At 38.3% G+C, this 19,998-nt stretch overlaps 4 protein-coding genes across 4 annotated transcripts in view; 3 read left to right on the forward strand and 1 right to left on the reverse strand.

The window, feature by feature from the left end:
* LOC132088036 (low-density lipoprotein receptor-related protein 1-like) overlaps positions 1-2,861 on the reverse strand; it is a 79,869-nt gene extending 77,008 nt beyond the window's left edge. The window contains exons 1-5 of the mRNA XM_059495634.1: positions 2,798-2,861; positions 2,330-2,750; positions 2,071-2,262; positions 751-883; positions 18-680 (exon numbers count right to left, since the gene is read on the reverse strand). Of these exons, the coding sequence (XP_059351617.1) occupies positions 516-680; positions 751-883; positions 2,071-2,262; positions 2,330-2,750; positions 2,798-2,861 (975 nt within the window). The 3' untranslated portion in view covers positions 18-515. The remainder of the gene's footprint in view (positions 1-17; positions 681-750; positions 884-2,070; positions 2,263-2,329; positions 2,751-2,797) is intronic.
* Positions 2,862-6,611: 3,750 nt separating this feature from the next.
* Positions 6,612-7,688, forward strand: LOC132088037 (cathepsin K-like). Its single transcript, XM_059495635.1, has 5 exons — positions 6,612-6,641; positions 6,793-6,900; positions 7,002-7,058; positions 7,181-7,341; positions 7,476-7,688. Exons 1-5 carry the CDS (start codon positions 6,612-6,614, stop codon positions 7,684-7,686), a joined length of 567 nt encoding a protein of 188 aa, XP_059351618.1. The 3' UTR covers positions 7,687-7,688.
* A 6,554-nt stretch (positions 7,689-14,242) lies between these two features.
* On the forward strand, positions 14,243-15,304 carry LOC132088043 (protein YIF1A-like). Its single transcript, XM_059495659.1, is given in 4 exon segments — positions 14,243-14,380; positions 14,458-14,750; positions 14,821-14,911; positions 14,986-15,304. Coding segments are annotated over 4 exon segments (705 nt in total). The 3' UTR covers positions 15,169-15,304.
* A 1,671-nt stretch (positions 15,305-16,975) lies between these two features.
* On the forward strand, positions 16,976-17,663 carry LOC132088038 (FAD-linked sulfhydryl oxidase ALR-like). Its single transcript, XM_059495636.1, is given in 4 exon segments — positions 16,976-17,044; positions 17,122-17,209; positions 17,212-17,365; positions 17,428-17,663. Coding segments are annotated over 4 exon segments (495 nt in total). The 3' UTR covers positions 17,612-17,663.
* The last annotated feature ends 2,335 nt before the right edge of the window (positions 17,664-19,998 follow it).

The raw sequence follows: 19,998 nt of genomic DNA on the forward strand, positions 1-19,998 counted from the left end.
CGCTTGCATTTGAAAACGAAAATCAAATCAAAGGGAAAATGATAAATTTTTTAAAAAATGTGTCCGGTTAAAAGGATGAATAAAGTCCCACTTAGTTTTGCCCAATGTCACCCGAGGTGCCTGCAGAGCATCCGTGAAATAGACAAAAGGGATATCACATTGGCCAAATAATTGCTGCCCAGTTACGCGAAAAGATATGATACAATTTGTGTATAGTTTTGAGCAGCTGACGACATCGCCAAAGCTTCATTGACGAAGCACAACTGGCGCCAACAACTTGAACATCGTGCAATTTGAACGGAAAAAAAAAATTAAATTATCAGAAACGCACTCAGCGTGGCGATCAAATTATTTTTAATAATGGAGATCATCTCCTACTGGACAGGTATGACCAGCCACAAACTAATTTAGCTCAACAGAGCTGGCCAATACATTTGGATGGTGGCTTTGTCGTTTGCGAATCAAAAAACCGCCAGAGACAGGATGAAAAATAAAATAATAATTGAAAAACATATTTACGTAAAAGATTCACTACTTTCGACCAAAGGATGATTCTTATGGGGTTCAAGGGGATGTGACGGTTCACTGTGAAGCAATCCTTTCTTTTCCTCGTTGACGCTACTACCCGCCGCTGCGTCGTTGTACATCGACTCGTAGACAGAATTAGCAAAGTTGGTCGCCTTGGAATACGAAATGGCCATTCAAAGTTAATGCAACCAAGTAGCCTACTAACAATACAGGCGAGCTTACCTTATTGCTAGGGATCATAAAAGTAGGATCCAAAGACTCCACGTCTTCGTCAGCATCCTCTCTCAAATACATAGGGTTACTGATTTCCACATTTTTTTGGCTTTGTATTCTCACGTGCATGAAAGGCTGTCCCCTGGAACAGCGGACATATTTATGATCGATTTAGGGGAGGTAGGGCGCAATTGGAACACGCGGCAATTGAAACAAAAATTCTACCACTTAAAGTAAGTAAGAGATTTCGTTTAAAAAATTTGAGCTAACGGGAATTAGGGTTCTACATTTTTAGAAAAAATTGGAGGTTTTAGACTCTAAAAGTTTTCGAGCTATCCCAGAAAGTTTTTTTTTACTGTCTATTTCTAGTTTTTTGCCCAGACAATTTTTTCGTTTTCACACCTAAAACGATGGAGGAAATCATTAAAAAAGGTCTCGAATGATTCGTCGTTCATTAAGCTATAAATTGAGAATAATTAATTTTTTCCTAGCTAAATTTTATCCCCCATAAACATTAAAACTCCGTGAAGGCCCATGGTAGGAGCAAATGGAACACCTTCTTCCTTACTATAGTCTGGCAACGGTGTTCCCTACGCAGCGTATTAGCAGAGCTCTTTTTTCTATTTGTTTTCGAATGTTGTTATTTTGTGTTTTATTTCGTCTGCTGGGTGGCTGACATATATCGTCTGCCACAATATTTGTGTTTTTATTTACAACGTTGATGAAAAAAATTAAATTTTAAAAATTAAATTACCGACATTAACAACAACTATGATGTAAACCTGGACATGCAATATTCGATTATAAAAATTAGATCTCCATACTATTAACCGTTCTTTAGATTACTAACGGGGTTCTGAACCTAATTCAGAGAACTACCGAAAATCATTAAATAATATTTAGTTACTATAGAAAGTTATAAAATATCTTAAAAAAAAAAGATTAAAATTCTTTATATTACTGTAAAAAAATCATCAAAATATGTATCCCAGATTCTGAGATATCGTCATTTTATTTTTTTCATAAAACCGGGGGCTCTCTTATAGGAAAACCCACGTTTCAATTGCCCAGACGCCCTGTTTCAATTGCCGAGTAGAATTGGCAATTGAAACATCTTGGGGTACCTCCAGTTTTTTAAACATAGCGCATGTTTATCTTTACCGAACCCACCCAAAAAAAATACTGGTTTGTAGCTGAGATAACTGGCTACAAATCTATATATTTTTTAATCTAGTTGGACGATTTTTGTAACCGTAGGGAACAAAAATGAGTGAACTGTTCCAACCACGCCCTACCTCCCCTACTTTTATAATGAGTAACGCTTCGTACCTTCGACGCTTTCGCATGACGGTTATTGCTGCTTTGGCCGCTGGGATCAGCACGGCAATGATGACGAAGACAACGACGATGGCGGTAACTGTGCCATTAATTGACGATTTGCCGCTGCTTGATTGACTACTGGAATTATTTATATCACTGCCTAACGTCTGGCAGCGTACGCCATAGAACTCTTCTTGGCAACTATTGATTAAAATAGGTTGAATTATTATTATTATTATTATGATTAGTAATAGCTGAATTTTCTTACAGTAAAGTGGGTTTGAGATCTTCGTCGGGATTGAGAGAACAGGTTAAACGTCGCTGGTAGTCGTCACCGAGACCAATGACGTTACGGATATGCTCCTTGGATTCAATGCTGGGAAATGGGGCGTTAAAATTGTTAGCGTCGCTAATGTGAATCGAATCTATTTGTGTCATCCTCGAGTAGACAACGAAAGCTTCAAATTCTTTATAGGCCCGTCCATCGGCACTAACTTGACCGTGGGCGCAGGCACAAACAGCGCTGGAACCATTAAATAGACAAAGCTCCTTGCAGCCGCCATGGTGAACTGAACAGGCATTTGTGCCTTCCTGCCTTTCCTTGCTGTACACCTTGAGCGATTCGCCTAGTTGCGATAGAACCACTTCGTAATTGGAAACGTTGGACGTCGATTTAGAGTCCCGCCATCCTGCGTCGTGTCAATCCAGAAAGTCTGATCACGGTAGATGGAGATGCCTTGCGGATTTTCGAGATGCGATTTGTCTAGCAGAACACGACGATTGCTACCATCGTAATCCATAAGCCTTACGATTAAAAAAGAAGAAAAAAAAATATACGAAAATTCAAATCTCTTTAAATTGTCGAAAATAACCATTAAATTGAAGAGTGGGGAATTTTAAGAATTTGTATTAAGAAAATAAAAAAAAAAAAAAAAAAAAATTCTTAACGTGTACGTCTTCAGCATTAAGCGCATTACTCAACGATGGCTAAATAAACTACAGTGCCCAAGACAGACGTCTAAGCTCCGATCACAGTGTATTTATTCATCATAATAATCGATGGTTCATCATAACAACCGTCTCACGCAAGTAGCAAGAATTAAATTTTCATATTCAATGTCCATTGATGCAGCATATACGATTTTTTAAATTTACCAAGCTCCTGTAAAGAAGGCATTTTCGTTTGTTGTGGCCATTTTTTTTTTAGATTTTCGGCAAAACTACCATTTCAAACGTAAAAAAGAAGTTTTGGCTTTTGTAGAAATTTACCTCTTTAATTTCACTTTTCTTTGTATTCTGATCCTATTTCGTAAAAGAATGGAAATGCTGCGAAAAACAAGTTTTGTTCTAGGAATATGTTCGATCTTGTGTTTCCTTATTCGGTGATGACTGTATAAGTACCTAACATGGCTACCACCTGAGTACAATTTTACGTCAGTTAGATACTATGACGAAATGTAGAACATCCTTTGGCAACTCTTGCTTCGTTTTTCAAATTTTTTTTTTTTTTTAGATATCGGTTTTTATGTGCATGGGAAAATAGTTCAATTTTATATCTAAGATATTTATATATAAGATTTAATGAACTTAGGCCGCCATAGAATTTACTCATTTTTACAAGATTTTTTATTATCATTCTTAGTGTTTCAAATTGTTCCTTTTAAATATTGGTTTTTATGTTCATGCGAAAATAGTTAAATTTTATATTAAGGTTTAATGACCTAAGGTCGCCATAAATTTTACTCGTTTTTGCTAAATTTTTTATTGTAGTTGCTTTATAGGGTTAAACGAAGTTCGTTATCAAATCGCATATGGAAATTTGTTTGTCGTTTGCAATCGAACCAAAATTGGCTCCAACTGATGGATGGGAAAACGAGATTACGTAATGGGTTAAGGCAAACAGAAAGCCGTCTCGTAACTTGTCATATCAACTTCACCCGCACCACATAATATTGCTGGCTTGTAAGGCGGTTGTAACAATGAAGCAAATATTTTTCTAGAAAGAAAAAATTACAGGAGCATGAGAAACACTAGTGGGGAAATAGTGCTTAGGACATAAGTTTACCAACATGGAATTAAAACCCGTTATGTCGTGGATATCGGTAGAATAGGGACGAGCCGACTGGGTGCCTCTCCATTTTGCCATTTTTTTTTTTTACAGCAGAGCGAAGCTTTCCTGATATAAAATCATGTAATTATAAAAGCTCGTATTAAGTGGTCTTAGAGTCTTGCATTACACGTGACAGGTAGCTCGGCAATCGGAGCACTTGAAAGCCAGCTTCCCAAACTTGATTCTATTTCAGATCGAAGCCCATTAAACTGTTATTTATCAGTTTAGATTAAGAAAGCTCTTCCATGAAGACTGACCTCTTCCACAGGGTAGACAATTTTCTGATTTAATAATCGTTTTTTTGACTAAAATTATGGCGCCGTTGGTTAAGAGAAAGCCGTCCCCCCAGAAGCCACGGGTCGCAGATAAGCTCGCCCCTGGACTTCAGAAAGGCGGGCTGTTGCAGGTACAGTATGTTCCAAAAAAATCCGACTACCCTCCTTTAAAAAAATGCCCCCTATCAACGTATAGCTAAGTTACTTAGTAGTTTAGGGGGGTTATGTTAGAATATGGGAAATGCGGAAAAAAATGCGGTAGACGTTACCATGGATACGAGACATGAATTAGCTAGTGTCTTGAATCGCTAAGGGGTGAGACAAATTGCCGTTAAGCAAAGCCAAATATTTTTACAAATCTACTACAAATTGTATTTGCACTAGGCTACGAGAGACAGACTTTGGGATGGGAAGTCTCGTTTCCATGGTAACAAATTTAACGAATCATGGCATTAGCGCCTTTTTCAAAATCTTTGTTCTTATGCGTTAAATTAGTATAAAAACGGGGGTTCGATTATAAAACTTTTTTACAATATGAGTTGACGGGCAGAGTGTGGGTTGACAGGCAGAGAGGGGGTCGACGGGCAAAGATTGGTTTGACGGGCAGAGAGGTGGTCGATGGGTAACTTGAGCTTTGTTATTGGCCAGCAAAAAAGTCAGGTGATGGACGGGCAGAAACAGGGAGTGGGTCGGCGGGCAAGAAAGGGGAACTTCTTGTTTGTAAAAAGAATTAGTAGTAGACGGGAAAAAATAAACGTGGATGGATTTTCTTAAAAATAGCGTTAATTACGCTAGCGCCAGCTATACCCCGGCCCTGGACGGGCCCAACGTTACTAGTACTCTATAATAAAACAAGGAAATTGGGGGAGGAGCCTGTCACATTGCGCTTTTGTTTTGATTGGTTGGAAACCGCCGCCGGCTACGGGACGTTGTGATTGGCTGGCGCCAAAACCGTCGTCTGCTACAGTGAATTGGTGGGATGGGGATTTGGAAAACTAATCTACGGGTGGGATTGCGGATTTAGGCTATTTTTTAGTCAACGGGCTTTGCGTAAATGGGTGGGCAACGGCACGTAAGCTGATAGGTAGGGCGTTTTATTATTATTATTCTAATTAATTTTAAATTAATTTAATTTTATTGTATTAGTTTTAGTTATTATTTTTATTGGCCACTACGGCAGGCGTTTTCGCGGGCAAACAGGGGTTAGATGGGCAACAACGGCGAGTTCTTGGCGCGCAAAGTGGGTGGACGGGCAGAGGCAAAACGTGAGTGGAAAGGCAACTAAACGGGTCTTTTGACGGGCAGAGACTGTACAATAAGACGGATGAATACAATTTTTTAGTCTACGGGCTTGGCTTAAAACGGGTGGGCGCAATAATAGGTAAGCCGACAAGCAGAGACGGTACGGTGGAAGACGGGCAACTACAGCGGGTTTTTTGGTAGGTAAAGAGGGTTGACGGGCAGAGACTATTTGAGAAAACACGGGCAGAGGGAAAAAGTGGGTGGACGGCAATTACAACGGGCGTTTTCTGGGCTGAGACTGTGAGGAAAAGACGGGAAAAAGTAAATGAAATGGTCAATGGGCCAGTATAGCAGTCGTTTTGGCGGGCTGCGAATGGGGTGACGGGCAGAATGGGGGTCGATGGGCAGCGAGTGGGCCAAGGGGCAGCGAGTGGGTCGACGGGCAGCGAGTGGGTTGAAGGGCAATGAGAGGGCCGACGTGCAGCGAGTGGTTCGATGGGCAGTTAGGGGGCCGACGGGCAATGAGAGGGTCGATGGGCAGAGAGAGGGTCGACGGGCAATAACAGCTGGCTTCTTAGCGGGCAGAAGCAAAAAGTGAGTGGACGGACAACTATAGCGGGGGTTTTAACGGGCAGAGACTGTTACGAAAGGGAGGGCAAATACAAAAAAAGGTACATGTGCCCCTACAGCAGGCATTTTTGCGGGCAGAATGTGGGTTGACGGGCAGAGAGGGGGTTGACGGGCAGCGCGGGGGTCGACGGGCAAAGAGTGGTTTCATGGGCAAAGGTTGGCTTGACGGGCAGAGAGGGGATTGACGGGCAGTGAAAGTGAGGGGATGGAAGGGCAGAAACAGTGAGTGGGTTGGCGGGCAAGAAAGGGGAACTCTTGATTGTGAAAAAAATTAAAAGTAGACGGGCGAAAAAATGGAGTGGAACGATTTTCTTAGAAATAGCGTAAGGATACGCTAGCGCCACCTGTACCCCGGCCCTGGACGGGCTCAACGTTACTAGTAGCAATTATAATTCTAACGGAAAACCAACCCCAATTTTCTTTTTTCTTTTCACGCATGTACAAATAATTGCCAAAACGTTGTGCGTGTTATAGTCTGACACTGAATTAGCTCAACGACTTGGCGTCAATGAGGTTCCCGCAGTAAGAGAAGATTTTTCCGATTTTGACGCTGGTGAAGACCGCCAACTTCCTCCTGCAGATGTAAGTGTGTCTATTCACTTGTACGTTGCTCTGCATATCCTAATTCTGTGTAGCTATATATTTTCCATAATTGTTTTTAAATCTTCGTTTTGGGTTTGCAGTTGGACTATCTGCTGCATTTTGCTGCGAAACAATCCCTGTACCCTTACAACGCTGGTGTAAGATGTCGCATTTCTCTCGAGTTTTTATTAAATTAATATTATTCTGCTCGTTATACGTTTGCGTAAGCGTCAGGCGTAACTATAAATCACTACGCTGTTTCTTTGTTTTGTTTCAACAGGCAAATAACACTTGCAAGTTCAGTACCAGCATGGTCGGAGCCAAAGTCTCTAGCTTCGCGGCAATTCCAGCCAAAAACGTCACAGCAATGCAGGCGGCTATCCAGAAGTACGGCCCTATTGCTGTAGCCATTACCATCATCAATTCTTTCCAATATTACACGTAGGCGATACTTTTTTTATTTGGTTTGCGAATAGGCTATTCTATGTACAGTATATATGGTCCTCGAGCCAACTTTGCCTGTAAAAAATGTAACAATTGCATTGCGTTGGTATGCATTCCTCAAATGTATATAGATCCGGCGTTTACGACGATGTGAAGTGCAGCAATCAGAGCATAAATCACGCGGTTTCAACCGTCGGTTGGGGGACGCAAAATGGAACAAACCATTGGATCATCCGTAATTCGTGGGGAACCTCCTGGGGACAAAAGGGCTACATACTAATGAAGCGCGGTGTCAATCTTTGCAATGTTGAAGATTATCCTTATTACGCTATTCCTCTATAAGAAACCCGGTCTTATGCTATTCTGGTGCAACGGTGAAACAACAAGGAGCAGGTAACTGTGCATAATAAAATCCATGGCATACACATTAACCTATGTGCTGCACTGTTTTACCTTTGTATGCTGCATTGTCCTACCTTTATGTGTATTTTGGTTCGATGGGGAACTGTGCATTTCTGTTTTAAATCGGGTACCTGGAATTTAATACAAGGGATCATAATCAGCAAACAACGAAAGCAGTGAATTTTCCGTTTCCGTCAGTTAATAGCGATGGCGACTAGGAGCCCTCTCATAAAGTGAATAATGCCTTGCGCTGCCTTTGTTGCATTCCCTCGGTAGGGAAAAGATGTGGCCCTGATCAAATGTCTTTGAATAACATTGGCTATGTAGTATAGTGAATGTAGTTTATAAGCAGATATGAAATACAAAATTCTGAATTTAATTGTTTTTCCATTGTTCAAAAATGCCTTGCCATCACCCTTTGCTCCTCTCACTACCCTTCTGCATCTTGTACACTGCTCTCATAGTATTCGCTTCCTTTTTCTTAAGGCAACGTATTGTACAAAACTGTAACGTCCTTAGTTTAATCCAAGCAAAAAAAAAAACACAAATTAAATTGGTGTGCAAAGTTTATCTATTAATGAAGAAAAAGATATTCATTCCATTCTAGAACGAATCACGGGAAATCATTTGTAAAAGTTATTGTTTAGTCGGTACAGGTTGGTCAGCTCGGTGGTTCAGTAGTTGCTAGCATGTTATCAGCTTCAGACAACGAGTCCCGCATAAAGTGATGTTAAACTCGGTTGCTGGTTAGATTTGCATTTTACACAATTGCAAAAGCCGCGCCGAATCTCGTCGTGCAGTGCCTTTAGAGCTGCATATTTTTTGGGAGCGTCAGCCAATTCAACTTTGGCTATTCTTAGTCTTTCGCGATATTGTCTGCTGCTTGCACGCTCGTGTTCTGCCTGCTGTATCATGAAATCTTTTTCCTGCTTGAGTTGTATGATTCGCTCTTGGTAACCATTTCGAATGCTTACTAGCTGCTTGTTTAAGGTTTCTTGGCTTTCCTTTTGTGCTATCAAGTCATTCAGCGTAGCTTTCAGATTGTCTATTTTAATTATACCGTTCGCTTCCTCTTTGGACCTCGGCTAAAGATGAATTTAAAAAATTAAATAAGATGGGGACAAATCAAATAAATTTGTACCTTGAAATCAAGTTTTTGAATGGCCAACTGCTCTGCGTAAAAATTCATTCCGTTCTGAATGAGCTGTAAAAAAAAAATTTACGAAATGTCCTTATAAATTTCAATGAGAAATCAAATAGATATAGAAGCGATGCTGAGATAAAAAATGTTGATGCTTTGTAGTGTGAGGATCTATTCTCAATGTGGTTGTTAAATAACCTTACGTGTTCAGCCAATTGTGGCAAAGATTCAACTGGAGCTTTTTTACAATTCAGCATCAATTTGGTCAGTTCCTACGTTTAGAAAATCAAATTAGCTCCCTCATTGTGCTTAAAACTTGTACTCTCGTCTTTAAACAAAGAAACGTTCACTTTGCCTTGTTTATTATCTCCTCGACGATGGGGCCAATACCATGCACTCCTATCTACTCAGAAAACGCATACATGAACAAGAATACTCTTAATTAAATGATCTGGGAATCAAATTTAAAGAGCAAAGATATTATTTTACTTACTCTATCATTTGCTGGTCGGTTAGGTTTTTGGAAAAACTCAGCCGTCGTCGAATTCAAGGACTGGATGCAAGCTTCGTCGTTTTGAAAGGTATGGTTCGATAAGGGACTCACAATTTTTCTTGTTTGGCCATGTATTTGATTGGCCATTATGAAAGCTGCTAATACAGGCATCACTCTGACAATCAATCTAAACCCTGCCATGGCTACGTTTTGGGTCGAGAATGACTTTTCCAACTGCCCTTTATATAGCAGTTGACACGTAGCCTACACAAGACGCGTGCTGAGAACGCTATTGAACTGAAACAATATACGTTTAAATTACGTGATTATTTGATCGCGTCTTGTTTCAGTAACTAAACATTACGTTTCAAAGTCAACCACGTAAAGGATTAAGGTATAGTTTTCCAACTCAAATGCAAAAGGTGAGATCACCTAATTCCATGTCAAGCTTACTAAAAAAATAAAAGGATCTGATTCAAAATTCGAATGTAAATGAGCAATAATTAGACCGTTGCGTGCATCAGTTGTTATGAAACATGCCTAGAATGTTTCGAAAATCCCATGAATTATATATATCCATGTATATAAGGCCAACTAGCCAACTTGAGCCATTCGGGTGTCAAAAATCGCAAAAGTATTGCGTTTCGTTGCTATCGATTCCTACAAATGCACATAGATCCGGCGTTTACAACAATAAAGCCTGCAATTATGCGGCTATGAATCACGCGGATACAGTCGTCAGCGTCAATTTAATTTTTAAAATTTAATTTCTTTCGTCGTTGTAAATAAAAGCACAAACATTGAGGCAGAAGATAAATGCCAGCCACCCAGCAGACGAAATAAAACACAAAAATAAACAATAATTGAAAAAAGAGCTCTGCTAATACGCTGCGTAGGGAACACTGTTGCCAGACTATAGTATAGGAGACGCGCATACGGAAGGGTCGCAATTGGAACAAGGTGTTCCAACTGCTCCGACCATGGGTCTTCAAGGAGTTTTAATGTTTATGGGGGATAAAATTTAGCTAGGAAAAAGTTAATGTGATCAATTTATAGCTTAAAGAATGACGAATGATTGGAGACCTTTTTTAATGATTTTCTCCATCGTTTTGTCGGCAAACTTTTACGTTATGGGCAAAAAGAATGGAAAGCAATTTACTGCATGGCGCATGTAAAAAACAATTTTCTGCCTTAAAGCACAAATGAAATAGACCTACAAGGTTCAGCATTTAATTGTTTCGAAGATAAAAAGGTTTTTTTCACTACACATTGAGGCATTTCGTTTTTGCTGCGTTTATGCCGAGTACGCTACAGTGAACCATAAAAAATTAATATATGATGTTGTTGCTAGGGTCACCCACGGTATACATGTGGCAGAAACTGGAATCATATCCGGCCTCAATTCTCCAGCGCTACCAGTAGATGCGTGCAACACTCAGTTCAGGGCAAATGCACGGACCGATCGACATTATCGCTAGGATGCGTATAAAAATGTTGGCTTAATTTGAAACACTTGCGCAACGTACGTCATCGAAAAAAGTAACCAAAGCGTATATCCAATGTTATGGCGGACTCCTATATTTGAAGGTGCACATACCGGCTCTTTTAACATACGGACACAAAATATGGGTTCAGAAACGCTATCTCTGTCGTAGGCATTAGACATATGTGCCTACCGACTGGCACAGCAAGTAGTGGCACGCAAACAGGTCATGTCTGCCGTTCAAGTCGGTGGCTGGTCGTGCTATCAGAAGAGTGTATTAGAGTCAGCTGCAAAGGGGTAAACACCTACAGTCCTTCAGCAATACCGCTTCTGTCTGTCACGCTAGCCGTGTAAGTCTACCGTTACTCATCGCATATATACGCTGACGCTCATTAAGCTGTATTGCCAATTGAACTCTCATTATTATTATCGAATGAAGTTAAATTATTCTACATTACCTTACACACTTGTAAATTTTCTGCTTACAGCTTTCGAGATCGCATAACATAACAAGTATATTTTTCAACGTAAAATGACGTCCCTTCTTACATTTGCTGTTTTGGTCATAGCTGCTAGCTTGATCTACGGCGAATGTGATATGACGATGAATTTAACTGGGGAAAGTACAAGGTAATGAACTACCTGGTAGGACAACAAAGACGTGGATAGACCATAGTACTATACTAATAGGCTGGCTATAATATACTTTAATTTTTGTTTTCATACATTGTAAAAAAAATTTCGGTAAAAACTACACAGGTGCTGAGGACGCCAAACGCAAGGCCAATTTCAAAAAGGCTGATGATCTCATCAAGAAGCACAATGCTAATCTATTGTTTCCTTCAATGTGGATCATAACGAACTGAGTGACTTGGTAAGTCCATTTGTCTTGTGTTGCAACTAATGCATTTTATCATAGCACGCCAGGCATAAACTTAATATCTCTAGCTCAAATAGCCACCACTTTAAATGAAGTTAAGACTTCAATGTCGACTGAAGATGAATTTGCCCAACGACTTGGCCTAAAAGACATTCCCCAAGCAAGAGGAGATTTTGCCCTTTTTACTGTCACATCTTTTATGAAGAGTTATTCACTACACTAATGGCGAAAAATTCTTCATTTATTATTTCATCTGGCCATATTGATAATTACCCGCATCGATGCAGATTTTTTTTTTCTTATTGTAACTCCGTTATCGCTGTTAATGCTTACTCAACATTCATAGATGACGTTATAACTATCGCCGAATTAGGTTTCTTGATTGCGTTGAGACTGAAACTTCATTTCGAGGATGCAATTGAAATCAACTGTCGCAGACCTTACTGTGCGATACAAAAAGTTGATTAAAGAAAAACATTTAAACAATAATCGACAGATAAATAACCATTAAGTGCTGGATAATGCAATAGACCACTGCATCGAATAGCTTTTAAATGATGTCCAGCCAAGCATTTCTACAATGTTAATTGGACGGCTTGAGGAGCAAGACTTCGCATATCACGTCGTCCATCGATCAACGTATAAGACGACGTATTCATATCTATCAATATCTATATGAATTTTTTCATTTTCTTTTTATATTTTTACTCAATTAAATCAATTCATTGCCAATAGGCCTACCCATTGCCTATTGGGTTTTTATTTATTTTGAAATCGATCTTTGTTGAAAGCTATGTATTGTGTGAGTCAACGATGCGGCATATTGTACAATCTTAATCACCTTTTCTTTTACCTTGCATGAGATTTTTGTCGACATATGAAAGCAAAGTACACTGATGAACCGATACTCCAGTTATGGGCGTCCATATGCAGATGTAACAGTCTTGACGTCCTAATCCAGCACGTCTCTCTAGGGAAATGACATAAATGCACACGATATTTCGTTGTACTGCGTCGGCATGAAAAAGATATGAGCCTTATTATATGTTTCGTCCATTTCTCTAAAATTTAAAGTAGGATTTTCCAAAACAAAAGAGTTTGAGAACGAAAGCATTTTGTTTTTTTTACCGTATGGATCCACTATATCTTTGGATCGCAAAAACTCTGAAAAAGTTATATGATTTTTTTTTATTATTGAAATCCTGCTTTAAATTTTGGAAAAATCGAAAGCCCTTATTAAGGGCTATTCATTGCAATAAAAATTATTCACTTTAGACCCATAGTTTGCCCGTTAATAAATATTTTATTTTTCGATGGCTTATAGGGGGAGGGGAAAACTACGGAAAGTTATAAACGTAGGGCCTTTCGTTCGGGTAATTTTTAAGAATATTATATATACTAAATATAATATTTAGATTCCTTGTGATACCAGGAATGTTTTAGTGTGTATTACACAATAAAATGTGTCAAATCAGTTGGACAAATTCTAAATTATTAACAGCCAATCATATTAGAAGACGACGGAAGCCATTATTTTTAGGCGGGTTTTTTAAATTTCAAATGGTTTTGGATGTAAGAAAAATTCCAAAACAGTTTTAGTATTATATGTTGTCTTCTGGTGTAACGTGTCGATATTACAATTTAAAAAAAACAGAAATCATTGCATTCGGTTTATTTTTCATATTCTTTTACATTCAATGATTGAACAATTAATGGTTACTACATGAAACATCACCACTTTCATTTCCTTAGCTATTGTCTTTCATGATACCTATATTGTTTGTGTCCTTATTTACACGAAACTGGAAAGATGCCTGATTCAAATTACCTTTAACAATTTCTATCTGTGTTTCAGCACTATCTGGGATTCCAGATGTTGCCCAGCAATTAAGTCTCCTTCATAAAAGTTATTTAATTCTTTTAACAGACATCTTCCTACAGAAATCTAATTGTTAAGTTAAAATTTAACAATAATTCATGAATTTATTTACCTAACTGAAAGCTCTAAGGGACTGATTTTGTGTTCGAATCCAGCTATCGGACAGATCAGGATAGTACCTAATTGTTAGATTGAGATAGGCTAACACTGTCTTCTAAAACTGAGGAATCAAACTTAGGAAGTTGATATGATGCTCCAGCATACTTTTCCTTTGTGGATTAAGAACTATGTTAAAAGGATAGATAAAAAAATCAAATGTTATTGCTACGAACCCAGCACTAGCCTGTTAAGATCTGGTACTTTCTGAAAAGCCCACAGTTCGCCGTTGCCCGCTTGGTGGCTTTTATTGAGGGACATTTTACTTTTTAAGTTGCATTGAGGCGCCAAAAGCAGCAGCGGCTAGGCCAAAATTCTCACAATCCCCAGAAATCCCCAGAAAATTAAATAGGCCCTGGACAATCCCTGAAACCCTAGATTTCCAAAACTACACCCTAGAATTGAAATATTTTCCTAAAATCCCCATAAATAGGGTAGTATCCCTAAAAGTGGAATGGCTGGTAATGGGGCAAGGCAAAGTTGTTTTAGATCGAGAACTTAATAAGTATGTTTCAACGCCCCGAGTGAAATCCTATTTTTCAGTGGACACAGCTTACGTCGCAAAGAAATTGGCTCTTCTTGTTTTCCCTTTCATGAATAGAGTAAGCTTTGCTAAAATAATACAATTGTTGTACATAAATTGGAGATTAATAACATAATTCATTCTCTTTGTATTTAGGATTGGTCGATAAAGTACAATCCAGATGAGCCAGTACAGCCACGATATGAACTGAATGCACCTGACCTGTACATACCTGCAATGGCTTTTGTCACATATTTGCTCATCGGTGGTATAGCACTTGGCATTCAAGAGCGTTTCAGTCCTGAAGGATTAGGCAATCTGGCCAGCACAACACTAATCTTGTTGCTTCTTGAATTTTTCGGCCTTAGGATGACACTGGACGATATGAATATTGAAACGAAACTTAATTCATTTGACTTTCTGGCATTTTCATCTTACAAATATGTCGGGTAACAATTAATCAGTGATATTTACATGTGTAGAATTATTCTTTATATATATATATATTTTTTGTTTCAGAATGATTGTTGCTGTCGTAGTTAGCTTCATTATGCCATAAGCCTATCATTTTGCTCTCGTATATTTTAGTGCAGCCACCATGGTCTTCTTAGTGAGTATAATAAAAAACCCAAAAAGTATCTAAAGAAAAAATCTACATTAAACATCGTTTTTTATTATTATTAGATTCGTTCCCTGAAATTTCATTTAATCCCAGAGTCATCGCCTGACGCGTATGCTGAAAACAATGCTAGTTTCAGCGTGGAGGGCTCCGAACGCCGGATCGGCTTTTTGTATTTCATGGGAGCGTTGCAGCCACTTATGATGTGGTGGTTAACTGGACCACTAGCACGCCCATGGATCATGTGACAGTAGAACGAATGGAGCGCTTCCCCATTTCATCTGATTGACCAGTCTCTTCTCCGGGCGTGTTTTCGTTTTCAGATGTTATAAATTTTTGCCAAGACCTAAATTCTGAATGCAATGTCATTTGAAAAATTTGAAATAAACTCAGAAGTTCTTTACAACCAACAGACAGACTATTAATTTAAAAAGACAACGTAAATTTTTTTTTCATTTATTGTTTTTCTATTAATATCTTAGATAGAAATACAAGTAATGACTTAATGCCATAATGGTTTTGATGTGTAGCCTATATATTTCTTCTTGTAAGACAATCCAGTGACAACAGTAGACCTTGGAAAGCACTGACACCACCAAACATGGTGTCAGACAAATATTCGATCAGCTTCGTCCAAAATTTAAAACCTGACCCCCGAGAAGACAAAAACTCCACGGTCGGGAAAATCCTTGAGTCGCCCCGAGGTCGCGATAAGGATATTGAATCCAGCTTGAAGATTTGACCGCTGATGGCTCGTGACATTTCCTCCATATATAATCACAGACTTTAAAACCGAATTGTTGTAGAATTTACACGCCTCGCGGTGAATTTGAATGGCCAATTCACACGAATGGGTGCGACAATTACAACTTCTGGCTTTTGCCCCATGGCATGAGACGCACCAGCAACACCTTGTTCTAACAATATGTTCATAACCGGTACCAAGTACGCCGCCTACATGAAAAAATGTAAAATTTTAGATGACTTAATCAACGAATATCACAGACTTTTTTGTTTTTTGTTTAGGTGCTTTCTGCAGGCTGAGCCGGGCTAATAGCTCTTAGGAAGAGCTTTCTAATTCTGTAACATTAAAAGTAGGATTTCGTAACCAAAAAATTTCTGGAACGAAAGATTTTTTGTCGTTTTATCGTTTGGGTCTATTACATCTTTGGATCGCAAAGCTTTGCAAATAAAATTTTTTATATTTTTTTGTGATGGAAATACTGCATTAAATTTTATGAAAATCGAAAGCCCTTACAATGGGCTATTCATTGCAATTAGAATTATTCTTTTTAGACCAATAGTTTGTCCATTAATAAATATTTTATTTTTGGACGGTGTATGGGAGGAGGGGAAACTATGAAAAACCGAAAACTTTGGGCCCTTCGTTTAGGCATTCTTTAGGCTTATCATATGTTATAAAGGTAATATCTAGATTCCTTGTTTCACGAGGAATGTTTTCGTGGGTATTAAACAACAAAAATTTATCCAATTAGTTAAGGAAATACTAAATTACAAACAACCAATCACAATTGAGAAAACGGGTGCCATTATTTTTAGGCGCAATTTTTAACTTTTCCATTATTATCAACGTCAATAAAATTCAAAAACAGTTTTACGATTTTATATTTATCTTACTATAGGCTTATCGTTATTATAATACAAAAAGAAAAAGAAAATTTTTTCATTCGGTTTATTGTCATATTCAAATATTTACAGTCTTTACATTATTACAACTACTTACATTATCATGGTTCACCGGAAACAAAAAAGTCGCTTACCGTCGAATCCAAGGGGTTGTAGTAAAAGATGTCAGTGTTGATATCAGGAACGTTTCATGATTTTTGATTAGTAATTTTGTGATTTGAAAATTGAGTTATTTTGAAAATTAAAATCGATGCAGACGACACGCAGACGGCACAAGCAGACGACACATCAACAGTTTGCTTTCTTTCAGTGGTGTTTGCCACTGGCATCGAAGCTGGAGAGCCAATCAAAACGCAAGAATGGGGGTGCCGCTGGGCACCCGAACGGTCGAGTCAACTCGCGGAGACCATGTTGCCCGGATTCTGGGGGGCAATAGATTTTTCCAAAATTGAGTACTGTGTACGCACCACGGATATGGTTCTCTGTTAAATATTCAAAAGTAGCAATTGCTTTGAACAGGTTCAGAGTCACAAAGTTTCATGTTTTCTTTGTAGACCTTAGTATCACCTGCTGAAATAAAAGAAAATTTATCGTCAACATTACCTACATCAAATAAGCAACAGGAATGTCCACTTGATCGCCAGCGTTGGGCAGGAACTCGTGGAGTGTCCTTCACACAATGGTAGCATACTACCCTGATAAACCTACTGTTGCTGAACAGAATGATATGGTTCAATTTCTGGCATTATTCACGAAATTCTATCCTTGTGAAGACTGTGCAGAAGATTTCAAGGAAAGGTTAGGAAACATAAATTCTGTTCAAAATTATTGAAAGATTTACTTTCAATCTTGCCTCCTAGATTGGCTGCCAACTCACCAGCAACAGAAAGTAGTTCCAAACTATCACAGTGGCTATGTGTTATGCACAATCAAGTCAATAAGAAGCTCTGTAAACCCGAGTTTGACTGTAGCTTAGTTGAAAAAAGATGGAGGAATGGTTGGAAAGATGGATCATGTGATTCGCGTGGCCAGTTTATTTTCTAGTTTTCATTCTATCATCTTGTCTTATTGTACATCAATACACATTTATTTAATATTTTGGGTTCTGAGGAAATCTGAGGTACTTTCCTGCATCAGGATCGTCATCCCTTTTAACTGTTGTAAATATGAATGAATACAAAAAAGGATGAATTAGGGAAATGGAGTTAAATGAGCTAGAATGTACAGAAATTTACCTATGTATTGGTCTTTAAGAGGCTGTTTTACTTCCCTATTTGCATTGTTGTAAAAACCATAACCAGTAAGACCCAATCCTTTTGAATAGAAGCATTAGACACAACTATTGAATAATAACGAAACGGCGAAAAAAGGAACGAAAAATCACCGAAAGCAGCAATGGCTAAGCCAACCATAACGTCAGGAATTTCTTTTTTTTTCATAAGGCATTCGAAACCCGATTCAAAATAAATTAAATGACAAAACATCGTCTGCTAATATTGAAAAGAAAAGAAAAAAAGGCAACAGTTTAGTCCCATAAGAAACACACATCGAATAACACTGCAGTTGAGCTCACCTTTTTGAGCTAGCTCATGAATTCCGTGTTGCTAAAAACCAAACGCTGTGTAAAAAATATTACTTTTATCGTAAATGAGCTGTATAAAAGAATAGATAGAGCATGTAATCGTGCAAAAACATTACAAATATGAATTAAAACAAAAAAGTTAAGACGGAGTGACGAGACGAGCAATTGATAACGCTGTTTGGAGTACGGAAAACCACAAAATCCGTCCGTTTCATTTCTCTTATCATTCAAAAATAAAATGAATAATTGCCAGCAAAGGATTTTGAACTGGAAATCATTTTGTTCAATTAAGGAAAATGTTTTACAGGAAACTAAATCTTGTTCAAAATCTTTTTCTGTCAATTAATCGTTTTATTTTTGATTACATAAATTAACATCAAATAATATACTGAAATTTACTTTGAGAATTTTTTACAGCAGAGTGAGGCTTTCCTGATAAAAAAGCAATTAATTATAAAAGCTCGTATCAAGTGGTATTGTGATTGGACTGGCACTTACTCACTTCGTTCCCTAGAGTTCAATAATTAAATCAGCAATCTGTTTCCTGCAAAATGCTGTGGGGCTATTTATAAATATAGTCTCATTTGCCCATAATATATTACCAAAAGCCGGGATTAAAGTAGACCGTTTCAGCTTTACATATGTATTCCTCACAAAAAGTTTATTCTCAGATATGTGAATGCTCTATACTATTTGTTCAAGCGCCATCAAGCCCTATTGAAAGGCGAACTGGAAGCATTGCAACGAAGCTGGGAGCTAATGGCTGCATGCATGATGGAGGTGACAACGCTACGTCTTTACTTTGCATTCCTGAACATTTGTCCGCAAATTATTTTACAAGTATATTTCTGCTTGCAAATGGAAACAAAAGCAAACTCATTTGAAGGCAATTATTTATATACGAGCCACAAACACTAATATTCCTATTACAAGAAATGTAATAGTCTGAAAAATTACATTGATATTTGAGATTCGCAGAAAATGTAATTGTTACAAAATGTAAAAAAAGTCTGTTCTTAAATTTATATTAATCACTCAGCTATACTTCGACATGATCACACATGGAAGTCCACTGTGGTGCCTGGTCCGAATCTGATCTTGGCGATCTCAATAATTCCTGAGAAACGTTTAAGAAAAACGTAAGCTAACTCTTTACTTTTTTTGTGTCGCCATTAGTATAAGCATTGCGGCCACTAACATACGGTCGCATTTTTCTCCAAAATCAACCCAACAAGGAAGCTATGCGATTCACCGCCACTGCAATGTTATTTTTCATTCACTTCTTCAACCTCGGTATGTTTAATCAAACATTATGAACTTAAACAAGCAATATTGAAAACAATGTAATCACAGGTGCGCGTCTGCTGGCCATCAGCCTCTTCACATCGCTGAGTGTCGAATACGTTGCATTGCTATTGGGAATTCACTGGATTGTCATGGTAGCTTGGCTGATGTTGCCTGTACTAAAATCTTCATTTCAGTTTGAAAAATTCCTCGCCATCATGGCATTGGGTGTAGCATTCGTTTTTGCGTTCATTAAAAGCGACGGCAGCCGAACACGACGTAAATATGCATTCTATTACACCATTTCACTAGTGGGCAACACATCTATGATGGTCATGTGGTCCAAACACGGAAGCTATCCCAACTTACCTGACATTTCAAATTTCATGGAGTCCTGGATCTACTATCTTGGCCTAATTTGCCATTGCGTATTTTTTTTCATAGTGAGTATAGAGATATACGTGAAGATAGATATAAGTTATACGTATCCGTATCCACGGGTATCGTTTTGCTGGCGTTGTACCACATGAGTCGCCTTCCAGGACGAGCAGCTTCAGTTGAGATT

This window comes from Daphnia carinata, chromosome 6 (assembly GCF_022539665.2).
Source record: "Daphnia carinata strain CSIRO-1 chromosome 6, CSIRO_AGI_Dcar_HiC_V3, whole genome shotgun sequence".
In the NCBI taxonomy this organism is placed as follows: Eukaryota; Metazoa; Arthropoda; class Branchiopoda; order Diplostraca; family Daphniidae; genus Daphnia; species Daphnia carinata.